Source organism: Tachysurus fulvidraco, chromosome 21 (assembly GCF_022655615.1).
Source record: "Tachysurus fulvidraco isolate hzauxx_2018 chromosome 21, HZAU_PFXX_2.0, whole genome shotgun sequence".
Taxonomy (NCBI): Eukaryota; Metazoa; Chordata; class Actinopteri; order Siluriformes; family Bagridae; genus Tachysurus; species Tachysurus fulvidraco.
The window spans coordinates 5791431-5809156 of record NC_062538.1 but is presented as its reverse complement, the minus strand read 5'-3'; the positions used below and the strand labels follow the sequence as shown (position 1 = coordinate 5809156).

At 37.8% G+C, this 17726-nt stretch overlaps 3 protein-coding genes across 3 annotated transcripts; all 3 read right to left on the bottom strand.

Moving 5' to 3' along the window:
* Positions 1-2: 2 nt before the first annotated feature.
* Positions 3-6871, bottom strand: otub1a (OTU deubiquitinase, ubiquitin aldehyde binding 1a). Its single transcript, XM_027156217.2, has 7 exons — positions 6754-6871; positions 4007-4068; positions 3404-3502; positions 3055-3173; positions 2861-2945; positions 946-1140; positions 3-512 (listed from the first exon to the last, which is right to left on the bottom strand). The coding sequence occupies exons 1-7, from the start codon at positions 6803-6805 to the stop codon at positions 315-317; spliced, it is 810 nt and encodes a 269-aa protein (XP_027012018.1). The 5' UTR covers positions 6806-6871; the 3' UTR covers positions 3-314.
* Positions 6872-7000: 129 nt separating this feature from the next.
* On the bottom strand, positions 7001-9277 carry LOC113648835 (cytochrome c oxidase subunit 8B, mitochondrial). The gene is made up of 2 exons (XM_027156243.2): positions 9089-9277; positions 7001-7312 (listed from the first exon to the last, which is right to left on the bottom strand). The coding sequence occupies exons 1-2, from the start codon at positions 9206-9208 to the stop codon at positions 7214-7216; spliced, it is 219 nt and encodes a 72-aa protein (XP_027012044.1). The 5' UTR covers positions 9209-9277; the 3' UTR covers positions 7001-7213.
* An 837-nt stretch (positions 9278-10114) lies between these two features.
* slc22a6l (solute carrier family 22 member 6, like) lies at positions 10115-17070 on the bottom strand. Its single transcript, XM_027156205.2, has 11 exons — positions 16839-17070; positions 16089-16541; positions 15908-16011; positions 14635-14789; positions 14299-14467; positions 13332-13455; positions 12473-12588; positions 12135-12349; positions 11887-11995; positions 10867-11070; positions 10115-10689 (listed from the first exon to the last, which is right to left on the bottom strand). Exons 2-11 carry the CDS (start codon positions 16470-16472, stop codon positions 10596-10598), a joined length of 1674 nt encoding a protein of 557 aa, XP_027012006.1. The 5' UTR covers positions 16473-16541; positions 16839-17070; the 3' UTR covers positions 10115-10595.
* Positions 17071-17726: the final 656 nt, after the last annotated feature.

Sequence of the window (17726 nt, the reverse complement as noted above, 5' to 3'; positions counted from 1 at the left end):
CGTCTATTGCAAAACTTTTATTCTCACACAAACATGAAGAACACAAGCTGTATAATAAAACACAGAGGTGTAACCGAGAGAAAATACTCCAGCATTAAACATGGGATATGTGAAGAAGTGAAGGGTTTGGAGTAATACAAAAAAAGAGAGCTGTACAATGTCCAGTGTCTGAATTTGCAGAAATTTGACTGTCTTTGTGGTGCTGAGAAAGAGACGTTGAGATTGAGTGCTGGACTCCTAAAATTCACGTTTCACAGCTTTGAAGTCGACTCAAACGACACAGCACGGGGGTGATGGGAACTGCTCCTGAGCTGCTATTTGTACAGGATGTCGTAGTGACCCGGCCTGTACAAGAGGAAGACTTTGGGTTCCCCATCCTCGGGGAAGATGTGGTGGTTGACTGTGCCTCCCTCTCCTCGATCCATGTACTCCACCAGGATGCACACGCTCAGGGCCTGCGCTAGAGCAATGATGTGGATGTGGTCGCTTTCTTTGGACATGGGCTCCACCTCCTGGTCAACACAAAGGAAAACACTTTTAAGTTTAACCCCAGCTAGATAATAACAGATGGTGCATTTGATGCAAAGCAACACATTTACAATTCTTATCAATGTAAATGAAATATAAGGAAACAGACCAAACAAGCCTCTTTGCATGCTTTGAGATCATCCTGACTTTTATTTAGAATAGATTATATCTCTCTGCTCAACATGTCCAGCACAACTCATATATAAACAATATATATATATAGTTTTACCTCCATACAAATAGAAATGCTAGCAAAGCCTATGAAATGCTATCAGAGCCTGCATACGATGCTATAACCTGTGTCAGGTTATCAAAAGTAACTTAGTATTTTAAGTCCCAAAGCAAGTACCAAATAGAAATAAGCCATGTTTCCCTCGACAGATCTGCTGGGAGATGGCGAGGTGTTAGCTCACTCACCTGCTGGCAGAATTCTCGCACGGTGCGTCCGCCCTCTATAAAGTACTGGAAGAACTCATCCTCCCTCTGCAGGTAGCCTGAAGTCACGAGGCGCAGATACACCACCAGGTAGTCGGACACGCTCTGCTCGTTGAAGGAGTTGAGCAGCTCTGCTACAGTCGGCTGCTTATCGCACACCTCGATCAGGTCCATGAACTGGAAATGAGTGGAAGAAGAGAGAGAGAGAGAAAAAATAAATAAATTCTGTATGAGATATGAGACAGTATCACATTCCAAATGTTTTTTTCCTCGAGGTATCAGGGAAATGACCCAGGATCGAAAACAAGCCTTCATGTGTGGTCTCTGCAGCTCAGGAATGAACATGCACTGAGAGCTGAGAGAGAAACAAACCTGTAGTCGATTTATAGAAAATCCTAAACGGTGATGATAGAGCTGAGAGAAGCTCAACACGGTAAAGCTTGAGACAGCAACTATGAGGTAACAATGCACCATGTGTAGTGCTTTTGAATACTTGAGAACAGGCGACATGACACAGCTTTATTATTTCGGACAGCGTAACTGAGGCTAACACATAAATGAACCTCGACTATGTTAACATCATCTATAATCATAGCTATGACATTTCATGGGGTCTGCGTTTATACAGGACGTCTATGCTGAAGCACGTCTATGTGTCTGTGCCACACCACAGAGAGAGGGGGTTTGTGGGTAAGCGTGCCACCGACAGGCACGCCACAGAAACAGTGATGATCCTTGAAGGAGGTCCTCAGCAAGTGTGTGGTAGCACACAGCAAATAACCTACTCAGAAAGTGCTTTTCCGCAAAAAGTAGCTGCGGTAGTTGTGCTCGCACTTCATATCATAACTATACTTGATATACTACGGGCTGAACCTGAAGTTACGAACAAGAACTGTGCTAGCCAGATTTAATACCAAACATCTGCGATTTAGAGAGAGGAATTTTTATATTTCCAGCATCTCCCTTCCACTACACCACTGCTTGTTTTTTTTTTTTTTTTCTGCAGTGAATTTCAGACGTTCATTCATTTTTTTCACATTACGCCCCCTGGTGGACACAAACCTGCACGGTATGACGGAGAGATGTGATGCACCACGTTTTAGCTTCACGTGTTCACAATGTGGGATTAGTCATGGTTTAGAAAGAAAGAAGGAAAAATAACGATAGACATCAAGAAAAGGTTTCAAAGGAGATTCTGCTGTGAGTGAGACCTCTTAAAACTGTTTTTTTTTTTTTCATTTTTCAAACTGTTTACATGCTTACTGTGTACAAACTGTTTACATGCTGTTTTGCACACTTTTTTTACTTTTTGCACACTCTGCCTAACATTTCAGTTGTTTTGCACATACTGTACAATATTTTAGTTGTTGCTGTTTTTGCACAATCTTTATTATACATTATCTCAGGGACCTGCTGCTAAGAAACTGTGTTCATTCTAGTATTACTGCACGCAATATTGTCTGAACATACAGTATTTACATACAGTATTGACACTGTTCGGTCTGCGCTGTTTCTGTTTACTGTCATTTGTGTATTGTCTTTTTTGTAATTTGTGTATTGTCTTGTAACTTTTTGTCTGCACTGTCTTCTGTCCTGCACTGTCTTGTCCTGCACTGTCTTGTCCTGCACTGTTTGCACCAGGTTGCACTTTATGTGGCTAGGACTGCTTACTTAAGTCCTAGCCCTGTCTTTGTTTTATGTAGCACCATGATCCTGGAGAAACGTTGTCTCGTTTCACTGTGTACTGCAGCAGCTATATATGGCTGAAATGACAATAAAAGCTTCTTGACTTGAAATAATTCAATGTTAACCGTAAACCAATTACTCATACTAAGTGCGAGAATAAGATTTCAGTATTTATCAATACTACATCTCCATATCTGACTGACTGACGTACCGTGTTGTGAAAATCTTCGATGGTGAACTCTGTGAAGCCTTGACTCACGAGGTCCAGCTTGCTCTTGGCAGCAATGGCTTTGAACCTGCAAAGTGCATTATTTTTCTTTATTTTAATAAGCATGTCTAAGCTGATCTATTTGCATCCAGTCATACACTCTTTCAGTGAGATTCCTTCAGTGAGTGGTAAATTACCTTTGTAGTTCTTTACTATCGTCCAGCAATGACTCTAAATACGCAAAACCGAAGGCTCTGTAGAAGCAGTTTCCGTCGGGCCGCGTCTTCCGGATGAACGAGTACTTCTTCTGTAAATCCTGTTAAAATGACAAACAGGTAATATTTTCAGAACTATGATCAAGTTATCGGTGTATAATTATTATAACTGCCATTTTAAGAGGTCTGTTTGAAATGACTGATTATTATAATAAACTATTAGCAACATTTTCAAATGTATTTGGAGATAATGCAGCATAAATGACTGAAAAGTAAACAAATAAATAAATAAATAAACAAGAATGGCACGAGCAGGTGTACACCATCTTACCCTTATTTTTTGCTGATAAATTGTGTCATCTTCAGAATATTCTTTTTTAAGTATAGCTAGATCCTGTTGATCTGAGACGAGCGGAATGCTGGTTGCAATCTGGAATTAAGCAATAAGAAGGTTAGCATTATATCAGGTAAACTTTCAACCAGACTCACACCAGTGTTCAGGTTACATCGATCACAAGCTTTAATGTATTATTTACGTAATCACTGGGGGACATTTATTTAAACACGCCTGCATATAGAGATTTGGGGAAACCTGGACATCAGCATGACTAAAAGGGCAGATGTTGGCTGAAATTTGGGTTTTCTGCCTTCACCACATGTTGACACACTATTTTTGCTTGAAAACTGGCTTGATAATTCATATTAGATAAATTACATGACAGAATTTAGCTTATATTTTCCTTCAATGAGAGGCAAGCTCTCTCTGTTGTGAGGTACACAGAAATCAAAATCATGAAACAGCTCAAATCTGGGGAAGAAACAACCAAAAAAAAAAAAGTCCTATTGGTGCTGTGTCATCTGTGGAGTCAACCCAAAAAATGTTACACAATACTGTGAGAAATAAAACAGATGATAGTCAGAGAGCAGGTACTACCTCTTGCTGAATCCTGTCTTGTTGGGCAATAATAGCTTCATCATACGCGAGACAATTCAATCCTGTCAGAACACAAAAGATACACTGACTATAGATCAATGTAACAGACATCCATCGTGGAAACAGACCAACGGAAAACCAGTGGTATTGTTCGGGTGACAGGAGTGACACTGACATGGTAATGTGTGTGTGTGTGTGTGTGTGTGTGTGTGTGTGTGTGTGTGTGTGTGTGTGTGTGTGTGTGTGTGTAGCTGGTATGAGTGCATGAATGGTTATTCCTGAACTGTTCTTAACCCATCTGTAATATTTCTGCATATAATTTTACATGCATTCATATATTATTTAAAATCTCATGCAAACAAAACCTAGAGTAAACATTAGAGCAATTAACACTTTCAAATGAAGTATCAATGCTAAATTAAAAAATATGATCGAATAGACTGTGTAGTCTTATGATGGACACAGGAAAAGTGTGACAGATCAAGTTTCGTCAAATCTGCTGACTCAGATTAAACCGTGTATTAATAGAGTTAATATTCGTTATGATTAAAAGAAGGTGACAGCAAGCTGAGTGATGGACTGATATATGGCGAATTGGCTCCTCTAATAATGTTGGAAGAGTTCAAAATAGTCTTAGATTAGAGACCGGATACCCCTGAGTGGTAATGTGCCCTGCTCAAAGAGCTAACCATGGCAGCCTGGTGGTATTAGCCTAGGTGGTAAAGCCCTAACCATAAGTCATAAATAAGCCCACTGGTACTTTATGTAGGTGTAGAGTTCTGCCATTATTTAAAATGGAAGTGGTTAATTTGAAAGAATGAAAAAATCATGAACACCTCCCTTTAAAGTTTTTTTTTTTTTTTAAGTTTTCATCACTGATCATGAGCATGTCATTATAAGCTCTTCCATAAACTGATACCAGAAAGTTGGGTACATGTTTGCTTAGCAAGTCTTTTTAGGCTATAGCAGTACAATTTCTCTTTAATGGAACTATGAGGGCCAAGTTTGCTCAAGTGTGCTCCATGAAGACATGGCGTCAAGGGTCCAGCACAAGCCCTGACCTCAACTCTAACGAACACCAACTGCAATTCAGACCTCATCTCTGATAGTGGAACTCTTTCCCAGAAGACAGGAGGTTATTAAAACAAGACTGGACATTAAGGCCCCGTTCACACTGCAGGTAAAAGTGGCCCAAATCCGATTTTTTTGGGGGGGGGTCAAGTGACCAGGTCAGACTTCTTCAGGAGTAGTGTGAACACTCAAATCTGGCCCAGATCTGATTTTTTATTTTTTCAAATCAGATCTGGGCCACTTCCATATGTGGTCCTGAATCAGACCCAAATCTGATTTTTTTCCAATGTGGCCGCAGTGTGAACAACCAAGGCGTATTTGATGCGTCTTTTACGTCAATCTACATTCGTCACAATTATGCGCCGGCAAATTTTTTATTTTATTTTTTTGCGCCGGCGAAAACATAACACAAACGTGACTGGTAACGTGTGTGTGTTAAGAGTGTTATATAAAGTGGTTACGTGATCCAGCTCATAATGTTTGCATCGAATACATCACATTATAGCATTACATGATATATTTGCTTGCACCAGATGATACAATACTTCCTCCATAACCTCGCCGACGTTTTTAGCGCAACGGCGTGCTGCGTGTGACGTCATTGTTATTGTTCGTTTGCGCATGCGGGTAGGTTCGAAACAGCAAACAGTTCACACTGGTATCTGATATAGGCCACATTTTAAAAGGTAATGTGAACAGCCAAACAAAAAAATCCGATCTGAGCAAAATATCCGAGTTGAGCATTAAAGATAGCACATATAAACGTTCTGGTCCAATATATCAATATATATTGAGGTGGTCAGATGCCATATATTGTATTTCTTTTCTAAATTATCTGTTTGCTTATAGACTTAACCAAGTAACATATTTGCAAACTCATTTCATACAGTTATTTTGAAGATATTTTATTTTCAGTTCGAGTCAGGAGTTATGTCGATTTAATGGACATCTTCCTGAGTATCCTTTGGATTCTAGTAATTAGAATGTACTGAGCACCGAGTTGGCTTTAAGTGGAAGAATACATTTGACTGTAAAGTTCATCTTTTTGCATACAGTGTGTGCTCCAGTTATACAGAGCATTGTATTTTGTTTACAATACGTACACATACTTCTATTGGTTCTTGACTTTGTGGATAACCTGTAGATATGAAGAGTGTATCTAATAAATTAAATGGTTATTTTCACTGGTAAAGTGCACAAGTGGCACAAATACAGTTTTCCAGCAACGGTGTCTTTAATCCTTTTAGTGTTTAAATGTAGCAGTTAAACTAAAGTGTGTTAAAGCAGGGAAAACACTACAGTGGGTCGGTCGGAGAGTTCACCCGGATCTGTGCCCCAGACAAAGGCGGCTATCAGTACGTAAATAAACCGAAGTCTACGCTAAATATTTTATAATTAATAACTATTACATTAGTTCTGTATAGATTACAATCTGGAAGAGGGTGCTTGTATATACACAAAATAATGAACCGTAGCATTATTAAGACAAACAGAACATGAACATGGGTCTTAATTTGGCAGCTACGTTGCTATCGTTTTAGCCAGTAACCATCTGCTGAGCGAATTATCCTTATCAGGTCCTCTTTGTAATTAAGTCAATATATAATAGAATCGACAAGAATTGCGCCGTTTTTAAAAGCCAATTTCAACTGTTTAAACTTGGCGAATTCGCTCACCATCGATTTCCTTTGGAGACATTCCTTCTTGTTGTTGTTCTTCGTCCGCCATGTTGCCTGGAATGAGTTCCTATCACGTGACGGCTGCGCGTACTTCCGGCTCGTGGAGTCGGTCTTTTGCGCATCATTTAATGTCTATTTACTTGCATTGTCAGTTCCATTACAGTGAAATGGAGTAGAATGACCATAAACCCGAGATGGATTTGCATTTCTGCACTAAACCAAAAAACATGACACGGCAAACAACTTAAGATTTAAATAAGGTTTTTATTTTTAAGCATGTAGCATCCACAAGAAGAGCCATAAGATCACCAATTATTACAAGTCATTTTGTAGCAGTCATTCGTTAACTTTGGAGACTGATGCGAATGACAGAAGGTAAACTGCCTCATGATGAGGTGGTCAGAGGTTCCAGTGGTCCCGATACGGGTTTGGGAGAAAAGGATTGTGGATTTCTCTTTCAGACATCCTTCTTTTTGTAGCTCTCAAGGTTAGCCAGGACCCAACCAGATGGAGCCAGGATGGCCGTTGCAAACAACGCAAGGCCGAATACTGTCTCCTGAAAAGGAGGACACATCTGATCAGTTCATGGACAATAAGATGTATAAAGTTACAAGACACCTCAGCATGAAAGAAACCGGCAACAGACCAACAATGCCAACAGTCACATAGAGCAGGAGTTCAGAGATTTTACACTCACTTAATCTATCATCACAACACAGATTCAATTAGATTCTAGAGGACATACAAGGCCGAGTTTAAATTGCATCGTTATATAAAAACTTGCTAGTGTAACTAGCATCAATGCAAACCATTACTACTTGGATAAACATTTAGGTTTTTAACGGCAAGAAGCATCTGTATATTACACACTACTGCTGCTGTATATTGCACAAAAAGCATAATATTGCACAATATTGTTATTTGCACTCCCACACTTTATGTACATAACTGATCGTTCATATTCTATATTCATATTTTATACTCATTCTGTCTATATTGTATCTCATCGTCTGCATTGTTTGTTTGTATAGTATAGTGTTATTTATGTCTGTACCAAAGAGCCACAAACTGCTGGAACCAAATTCCTTGTGTGTGTCAACACACTTGGCCAATAAATCTGATTCTGATTCTGGTAAAATCATTCCAAAAACACAATCCTCACCAACTAAACTCTACCCCACTGATGTATTTATGTGGGCAAATAATCTAACGTGCAGGTAAGATTACATTCTTAAAGAGAGCTCAAATCTTTGATCACAGGTTCTAAACTCCAGTCCTGTGTAGTTTCAGTACAACTCCCAAAACACCTGATCAAACCCATTACCCCACTACTGTGCCCTTCATTAGGCAGAAACATTTTTGACCAAGAGCAAGGACATAATTAGGAAGTATTAGGGAATAACTCCAAGTTCTGTTCTTGACCTGGGGGGGGGGGGGGGAGATTACATTTTATGTTAGTCCCTGCCCCCCCAATAACCTAATTTAATTAAGGAGTAAAACATTTTCAATGACAAGTAATATTGTCTAAAAATATTAACAACTTAGCAAGCACTATGACTCAAAACTATATTAAGCTGTTTTTATACAATTAAGACTTTAATTAGGATTTTTTGGTTCTTTAAGCTTTTAGATTTATTTCAGGAAATAAACTCTTGATTTGAGAACAGACAAGATTGTCTGTTCTCAAATCAAGAGGTTATTTCCTGAAATAAAGCTAAATTATCTATCAATGTAAAAAAATAATAATAAAGGACATAACTACAGTTATATTACAATATTAATCATTGATCAATCAATTTAAATGTCAGATAAATGAGATTAAATAACTTATTTCCCCAAGATACATTCAGATAGACGACCAAGCCAACATGACAAATTAAAAACAAGTAAAATAAAGTTTCCATACAACTAAATAAAAGAAATTACTGTAGTTTATTAGTACTTTATTTTTCATACAACTGAATAAATGAATAAAAGAAACTACAATAGTTTATTAGTGACCTTTTCAGCTTAGATTGCCATTGGGGTTACGCTGTTTGTTAGCCGCTTAGCTAACCTCTCTTCCTATGTCGTAAAATAATAATAATAATAATAATAATAATAATAATAAAACAAATATTTACAATATAAGCATCTTTTTCTGCCCATATGACTACCTCCTAAGAAAACTACTACCGTCACCTTTCTAATATTTCCATCTCACATGTTAGCTAGTAAGCTAGCTTCACCCTACCGTCTGAAGGTTAAGTTAGCAAACACTGCGCTAGCGGTAAAGGCCCGGAGAAAAGGGAAATGGCGCGCCAGCAAACAACAAACCCTATAAAGGACTTACAGCTGCTCCTACAGCATCCTTTGCGGGTTTACTTGTAATGTTAGCCCGCTGGGTGATGGCTGTCCCCTGCAGAGCAGGAGCTGAGCGGATTCGGACGAGTCCTCTGAGCAGTGCGGACATGTTGAAGCGTCTAAATCAGGTCGAGTGCTAATGCTAATGCAAACACCGCAACTGAGGAAATATGAAGGAAGAGAAATGGCTTCTGGGAGTTTCATCGATCGCAAGGGTTTGTGGGAGTTGTATTTCTTCTAACGCATTGGACTATTCCAGTGGCCTGGTTGGTATTTCAAATAGCAGCACACCCTCGAGTGTTTTATTTCTTTTATACCACTACAATAAGGCAACGATGCTTTTTTTTTTTTTTAATAGAAAAATGAATTATGAAATAGGAAATGAATCAGATTCAAACTGGGATTTATCTGGGGTTTTTTTTTCACCTCACGTTTAATAAGAGAAGAAATTATTCATTAGGATGATTATAAAGCAATAGTCATGGCACATAAAATTTCCAAGACTTTCTTTATTTGTATTTATTGGAGCTACAAGGCTAATTTAGCTCACAGCTATAGTTAAATATATACTTATATATACTTAAGTTAAGTGTATAAGTATATATACGTATATATAGTTAAGTATATAAGTATATATATACGTATATACTTAAGTATAGTTAAGTTAAATCATATTAAATCACTTTTTTGGACATGATCCTACTAGTCTTACCTGGATGGAGTCAAACCAAAAGTAATCGATACAGCTCTGTATGTCTGAGCCTGGATATTTGTAGTAATTTTTGTTAACTCATGGCATATGGGTTAGGTTTAGGATTACAGCCTGAGCTGGATCAGATCTAGTTCTACCCCCTTAACTTTTGGTTGTCTACAAGGAAGAGGCCTACATTCTGATGGTGAAATTGTACTTAACATATATTATATAATAGCCAAGAGGAAAAGAAGAAAGTAAATGAAGTGTACTCATACCTGTTTGTGGAAAACGTCCTGTCTGTTAAAAAGCTGTGATCCTTGATTAAAAAAAATATATTTTTATTGAACGCTTCAACATATCAAGTCCCTATGAATGAGCTTTAACTATATGAACAATAACATAGAAGTAGTGGATTAATATAAACCTTTAGTCGGTGCTGTGATTAAAAACAAAGAATTATTTTTGACCAATCAGATTCATGAATTTAACAGTACTCTAGTATAAAGACAAAAATTGTACAATCTATAAATAGCTTTATTTTATTTATTATTCATTCACAAAATAGAACAGTCTCATATATAAAACATTTTTTTCAATATATATATATATAGTAAATATTAATTACTTTAAATTTGAAGATTTTAAATATGTGTAATGTGTAATGAATGGTTATATTCCACACAAAACAATCCACTTTTAGTACTAATGTAAATTCCTACTCTATTACATAAATCTGCATGTTATATCAGAAACATTCTGTTGCATTTTGACAACAGGTTATTAAAATGTTGTAACTTGTTCCTCAAGCACTTTCCTTCAGTGGTATATCGCACTGGTCATTCAGGGTTACTTCCTCCTTCTTGGAAGAGGTTTTGAAATTTCTCTTCTTGAGACCTCTGTAGCAATAAAGAAAAAATATAAATTGTATTTTATATGAATCTCTTTTTTTCCTCAGTAAATAAATTTTGGTTGTACGTTAAGGATGAAATGTGGCTTTGAACCACAATGAAAATGTGTATAATGAGCACAAAACAAAAAAGCAAAAGCTCATCCTGAAGACATTCCAGACTCACCTTTCCTCAGCATCGTGGATGGTATCAGGAAGTGGAGTATTTAGTGTTTCAGGGAGGAAGTAAGCAAAGATTCCACTCACGATAGGAGCTGCTCCGTAGATTAAACCCGGGGCCCAGGTGAATGACTCGGAAATGAGAAGCACCATTGGAGCCACCATTCCCCCTAGACGAGCCATCGTAGACACCCATCCCATGCCGTTCTGCCTGCGGAGAACAAAAAGAAAGCAGCCTAAAATGCATTTCAGTGCCCTCTCTAATGATTACCTCAATTTCAGTTGTTCATATACTCTACTGCAAACAGTGACCCATCACATATTTTTCAGGTAAATGATTTAATTGAATTTGACAGTGGCATGGTTTGGGTATTTGGGTATGATTTGTTGACCTCCTGGAAATTTCACACACAATAATCTTTAATTAGAGTAAGATGATCTGTCTTATTGAAGCAGACTGGAAGGCTATGGTAACTAAAAGAACTATGGTGAGAGGAAAAGCTTCTCAGAAGATATCATAAGGCAGATGAGCTACAACAGAAGAAGACCACATAGGGTTCCAGCCTGTTAACCAAGAACAGGAATATGACATTACTCAGTCATTTTTCCAATCATCAGCCATCCAGTTTTGGTGTGTTTGTGCCCACTGTATCCATAGATTCATGTTCTTAATTGACAGGAGTGGATCTCAATGTCGTAGTACATCTCTCTCAAGGCTTGATATTTTGTGCCTTCTGTGATGCTTTTCTTCTCAACCTAGTGGTTGATCACCTGACACAACAACCAGGCCATTGTAAATGTCACAGAGATCACATTGTTTCCCTGTATTCTGGTGTTTTTGCATTCCTCTGTTACGTGATTTTCATTAAAATAGTAGAATAAATTTGAAAAAAAGGATAAAAGATTTTTAATGATTTTCAACATGTGTGTTAAATGACCCCTCACAACCCACCATCAACTTCTTCTGGCAACATATATGTAATTTGTGCATTTAGGTAAAGTTAAGGTGAACTTAGAGAAGGATTACCGGACTATTGTGGGATAAAGTTCTCCCGAGTAAAGATAACAGCAGCTGAAGGAAGCAGCCAGACAACCTTTCCCAAGTACTGCCAAGGAGGTACGCAATGCCTGTAGTTCTGCACATGCACAAGAATATGCAGCAGAGCAAAGCAAACCCAAAGAGCCAAAAGCCATTACAAGCCATAATATAATTGCCACACTTTTATAGATCCCAGTATAGCAGTAGTATTATCATGACAATGTTTCCATGCTTACCAGAAGGCACTATTATATTGGCGATAATGGCAATACCAGACAATATCAGTGATACACACAGGGATATCCTGCGTCCTATAAAACTCATTGCTACTGTGACAGCGATTTTGGCTGGAATGTCCACAGCACCGAAGATCACCTGAATCAAATATATGTTCACGCCAAATTTCTGTAAATCCATCGACAAGCCATAGTAGGAAAAGCTTGTCGAGAACCTAGAAGGACAAGATGATGAATGTGTAGGAACGAATAATAGCCAGTTACAATGTACAGGTCACTGATTTGTATAAACTGAGTGTCTTAATGGTGATTTAACTGAATGATATTAAGCAACTCACCACACTGCACTGAGACACACAGTGATGGATCTCATGCTGCGTGTCCGCACAAGATCCAGAGCACTGTGATTGTCCTTTGTACAAGACAGCTCCTTCTTCATGGATTCCTGCAGCAACTACACACATATAGAACACACATATATAAACATTTTGAAAGATATCACCCTATTATCTTTGTAGCTTCTCCTAGCTAGTACCTCAATCTAATGAGAAAGGTGACTGCTTTGGTCTCCTGTTTTTCTGGTTGTTCTCCTGAGACAAAAACCCCTAGTAATGCTCACTGTAATCTACACTAAAGATCTGAGACATAGACTGTTCTCAGATCTGCCAACTCAAGGCAACTTTTTTCATTGTGAAATCGTAACGTATTGTCCTTGTGGTTAGGTAATCGTGTGTTTAAATTTTGCTGATGTAGCCAGTTGATTGGGAAATGTCATTTTAATGAAAGTTTAGTTTTATAATAAATAAACAATTTTGTTAATGGGTTAAGTTCATGAAAACTTAATATTTATATATTGGCTGCTTAATGATTCTTGTCAGAACCTACTAATTTTTGTAGATGGGGCCTTAATTAGTGGTTCACTATGGAAGTATAAATTGCTTTGGACCCGCGTTCTCAGTAGCACTGTGGGCCAAGCAGAAATCACTTTTTGCTCTCACATAATTATCTTTGCTGTTATATTTGCTGTTGTGCTTTTGTGGGGTCCGATGGTTACATGTATGGATTTTTTCTGCTTTGACAAAGTTCATACCTAAATGAAAACACACCCGAGAATCAACAGTACAAAACCTGAGGTATAAAAGAGAAATGTTTTATATATAAATGTTCCGCTAGCGTGACCACTTTGTCACTCATTACCTCAATATTGATTTTGTCACACTCAGTCTGGCGGCCATTGATCCGAGCTACAGATTTAAGATTTTTAACAGCCTCCTCAGTCTTCTTGGTAAGAACAAGCCACCTTGCAGACTCCAAGAACCACCTGGAAGTAAAAATTAATAAAGTACAGTTACTTAAGTTTTAGTGTGGGAAAAATCAGAATAATGCTAGTGCTGTAACAGTGCTAGATGAACCTGGTGAAGTTTTGCTAGTCGTGCAAGTTAGAGACCAAATCTGAAAATGTATTTAAACGATGGCTCCTGTCACAGCTTTCAGATGTTAATGAGGTAAATAGTACAAAACCTTTCTAAATGGTAACTTGCTTTTAATATACTGTATAAATTTAATATGCTATGCTAGTTGAACAGCTAAACCTGCACCAGACAAACACTAAAATTACTTTGTTTTACTATAATTTTATTTTGCTTGTCTATTGGTTGCTGAAGGTAAAAAAGTAAAATGAAGACCCATCGAATTATTTCTTTAGTACCCTGAACTAATGTTCTATTTTGAGGTTATTTTGACTAATTTTAATTAGCATTAACTTATTAAGTAACGCTAGCTAACTAACAGGCTAACATGTGTATTTGATCACATAAATGAGCAAAAGAAAAAAAGAAAAAATAATTACAGCATGTTAGTGAATATATATATATATATATATATATATATATATATATATATCTATATATATAAAAAATTGTTTTTCAGCTTCAATTTTAAACTTTGCCAGTTAATAACCGCAAGCACATTTATTAAAGTATTGTTCATATTGATCAATGAGCATTTAATCATTGACTTACTGATTGCATTGTTTATTATTTTATTATAAAAGTATCCTTTTTTTATTAGAGATCTCTGTCACAGTAATCTTATACATTCTATTGCATTCTGTAATATATCAAATGGCATATTCAAGAGTACTATATGGATGTTTACTATGTACCATGAGTAGAGGAAGAAAACATAGAAAGGTAGAGAGACGGCCAGAGTGAGCCAGCGCCAGTCTCGGATGTTATAAGCCAACGCCGCCAGGATCAGCTGCCCAGTGGTGTAACAGTAACCATTCATTGTACCCACCACAGTTCGTATGCGAGTGGGGATCCACTCCACAACTATACAAGAAGGACAAAGAAAGGAGCATACAGTACACACAAACTCATTCAGGTTACACAACCAAATCAATGCAATAACAGTGCAATAATCTTATCTTCATGTTTTTTTTTTTAAATTTTTTAACAAACTATTAGTTGTGAGTGTGTGTGTGTGTGTGTGTCCTTACTGAGGGAAAAGGAGTTGAGAATTATACCAGAGAGGGCCATGCCACTGAAGAAGCGGAACAGACAGAAAATCGAGAAAGAGGATGCAAATGCGGTGCATGTCCCTGTAACTGCCAAAAGTAAGTAAGAGATCAGGAGCAAAATACGTCGGCCAAACCTGTGGGGAGGGAAACAGTTGTTTAGCTGAAATTTTGCTTTGTCAATATACTTGGACATGTCTGTGATTACTGACATTTATTTGTAATCATATGAACGAATGGGAGGTATATTGAGTTTATTGTTTTTTTTATGATGCACATAATATTAAATATATGATTTTATATATATGTGTTAGCATGAGGATGTGTTAATGGAAACAAAAACATTCTAATTGTTAGAACAAATTGTTATCTCTTACATATGGTAGCTTAACTGTGGTGTTTTAAGCTAATTGCTAGTTAATTGCATTTTGGGCATGTGTTCATGTACTGTAAAGCATTTGTTTGAGACAGATTACCATGGTTAGCCATAAGTAGGTGGAAAGTTTAATTAGATCTTGTGAAGAAAACTCATTTATTGTTACTTATTCATGAGCCTGTACGAAAAACAATTATATCCCCAAAAATCATTAGTATAAAATGATAGGTTGATAAATCAATTGACATCAGACAATAATTTATTACATATAAATCATTGAATGTGTAAACCAACAAAAAAACATACAACATGATATATGGATGTCTCAAGAACTTAAAAAATGATAATTCATGTTTGTGTCCTACAAACATGGCCATATGATACTCCACTTCATAGGAAATAATTGCGGTATACTCCTGTGTTCAATCAGCCTTACACACACAGTTTAAAAGGACTATCTGTCATTCAGTACACACTCAGTACACACTCTGTCCTGATGTTAACAAGCCTTTCTATTGTGTTTGATTGCCCAGTTTGATTTGTGTCATCCTCTGACGTTGACTTTTTTTGCCTGAAAAGTGTCTACTTCATTGTTTATCTATTTTTTTATTTGTATATTCAAAGATTTTTCATCAGTCTGTGATCTGAATTAGAACGGCTCTGCCTAATGGCACAGGAGATTTTCATCTCTAACTCATGGCACAGTGGATAGAAAATGCTAAAAATTTGATATATCTTTTGATAAATGTTTGAGAATAATTTTGTAAGCATTGATTGTGTTGATTTATATCGTTAATTTTTTTTAAAGATTTATGTTATACATATTAGTTACTAGTTCATTACTAAATGGCAAGCACATGCACCCACAGTGTTCCTTACTTGTCAGACAGTCCTCCAAAGATCAATGCTCCCAAAAGCACCCCTCCCATGTAAATGGTTTGTGACATTTGCTTCAGAGATTTTAAGTCACACACCAAATCCCACTGCAAGAGGAAAAACAAAGATCACTCTGCTGAATTTACACAATTTGGTAAAATTAGCTGAAGTCAGGACCACGTACCTCTGTAATAATGGTTGAGCTCATGTCAGTCTTGTCATAACTCCATCCATCCATACATCCCTCCATTTCAATTTCGTTCTCTTCATGGTCCTCAGAGCTGTTCTTGCTCAGAAGGTTCCACTGTGGATGTACGTAGCGTCTACAGCGTTCCAGATTACCCTGCTCATCCAGAGGCACGCTGAGGAGCAAGGTCTCAGCCGGACCCATCGTAGAAGCAGACAGGTTGGCAGGGACAGTGCAGTGGTGTGGAGGCACGGCTGCAATGAAGTTCTGCATCAGGTTGTGACTTGCCATCATGAGGATAGGTGTGGAGAGCAGAGTGATATGGATCATCTGGAAACGGCCCAGGCTGCCCACCTGCTCAAGCAGGTCTGCGAACACCATGGTTTAGAGTAGAAGATCTGCCGCTGCTTTGTCACAGATCAGGTGGCTGTCTGTCCACAGGGAAGAAATCTACAAATACACAGACATCAAGTGGAGTAGGAATAATAAACTTGTTATTATGTTGATTCAGAGTATCATATTAGCTTCTATCTTCTTCATCACTGGATTAATAGAACTGAAGGCATCCTACTGGGCAAAAAGTTGCAGAGTTCAAAATAACCAGCTCTTGCAGAAAAACTGAATTCTCTACAGTTATTCACATGCAAACATTTTGTTATTACACCTCATATCCAGAATGTGCAAATCAAACTCCCTAAGGCTCCAGCAAACTGTAGAGTGGGAGGCATGTAATCAGCTTTGAAATACCTTTGTTTTCTTTTTTTTGTTGAGTAAATCCTGAACGGTCTAACACAGTATTAAAAATGCCACTGTTAAGCCTTTTGTCCCAAAGAAAACCTGACACAGAAAACGACAATAAGAAAAAAAAATCATGACACGCAGGATCCCTGGGCTCTCGCTGAGTCCACAGCTGGTTATGACCTCAAGGAGCCATAACCAGTTGTGGACTTTGACAGTAAATCCCGGTACACACAGATGTTACTCTTCTACCAGCAACCTCTGTGTGTACCGCGATTTACTGTCAAAGTCCATTCATGTTATCCCGTTGCTTCCCCCTTCACCTAATACAATGAAGACTTTCTCAAAGTTCAGCAAGTGCAGTGACTAAGCAAATAATCTCAGAATGTGAGATGTAATAACCAACAAAATTACCATTTATTGCAACGGGGAAGAGGTAGCTCAAGTGATTAAAGCTTGGTTGTTGACCAGACGATCTGGGTTCAAGCCCCAGCACTGCCAAGTGGCCACTGTTGGGCCCCTGAGCAAGGCCCTTAACTCTCTCTGTGCCAGGGCACTGTATCATGGCTGACCCCATGTTCTGAACCCAACCTCCACAATTGGAGTATTCAAAGAAAGTCACTTTAACCAGTTTGCTCAGAGTATGACTGGTGTGGAAAAACCAACACTTCTGGGTCATCGAGTGTGACAGAGAACATCCTGCTGTTTTTGGCAGTGGTCAGTCTAAGAAGATATGGTCAAACCTCCTGTAAGCATTTTATTTTTGTCATGCATGGGGTCACAGACCTCTGTTAACTAACTAATCAAAATAAGTGACAGCTAACTCATTACAAGATTGCTGGTCTTAATGGTTTACTGTCAGGTTTGGAGAAAAGTTGAAAATTTTTTAGGCTCCTT

Excerpts from the sequence above, each read along its gene's own strand:
- otub1a (XM_027156217.2), bottom strand. The coding sequence starts at position 6,805 with ATGGCGGACGAAGAACAACAACAAGAAGGAATGTCTCCAAAGGAAATC. Across the intron at positions 2,946-3,054 it reads GATAGTAAAGAACTACAAAG|GTTCAAAGCCATTGCTGCCA; the intron begins GTAATTTACCAC and ends TGCACTTTGCAG. Across the intron at positions 513-945 it reads TGCGAGAATTCTGCCAGCAG|GAGGTGGAGCCCATGTCCAA; the intron begins GTGAGTGAGCTA and ends TGTGTTGACCAG.
- slc22a6l (XM_027156205.2), bottom strand. The coding sequence starts at position 16,472 with ATGGTGTTCGCAGACCTGCTTGAGCAGGTGGGCAGCCTGGGCCGTTTC. Across the intron at positions 14,468-14,634 it reads TCTCAACTCCTTTTCCCTCA|TTGTGGAGTGGATCCCCACT; the intron begins GTAAGGACACAC and ends CTTCTTGTATAG. Across the intron at positions 12,350-12,472 it reads GTGTGTCTCAGTGCAGTGTG|GTTCTCGACAAGCTTTTCCT; the intron begins GTGAGTTGCTTA and ends TTGTCCTTCTAG.
- LOC113648835 (XM_027156243.2), bottom strand. The coding sequence starts at position 9,208 with ATGTCCGCACTGCTCAGAGGACTCGTCCGAATCCGCTCAGCTCCTGCT. Across the intron at positions 7,313-9,088 it reads AGGATGCTGTAGGAGCAGCT|GAGACAGTATTCGGCCTTGC; the intron begins GTAAGTCCTTTA and ends CCTCCTTTTCAG.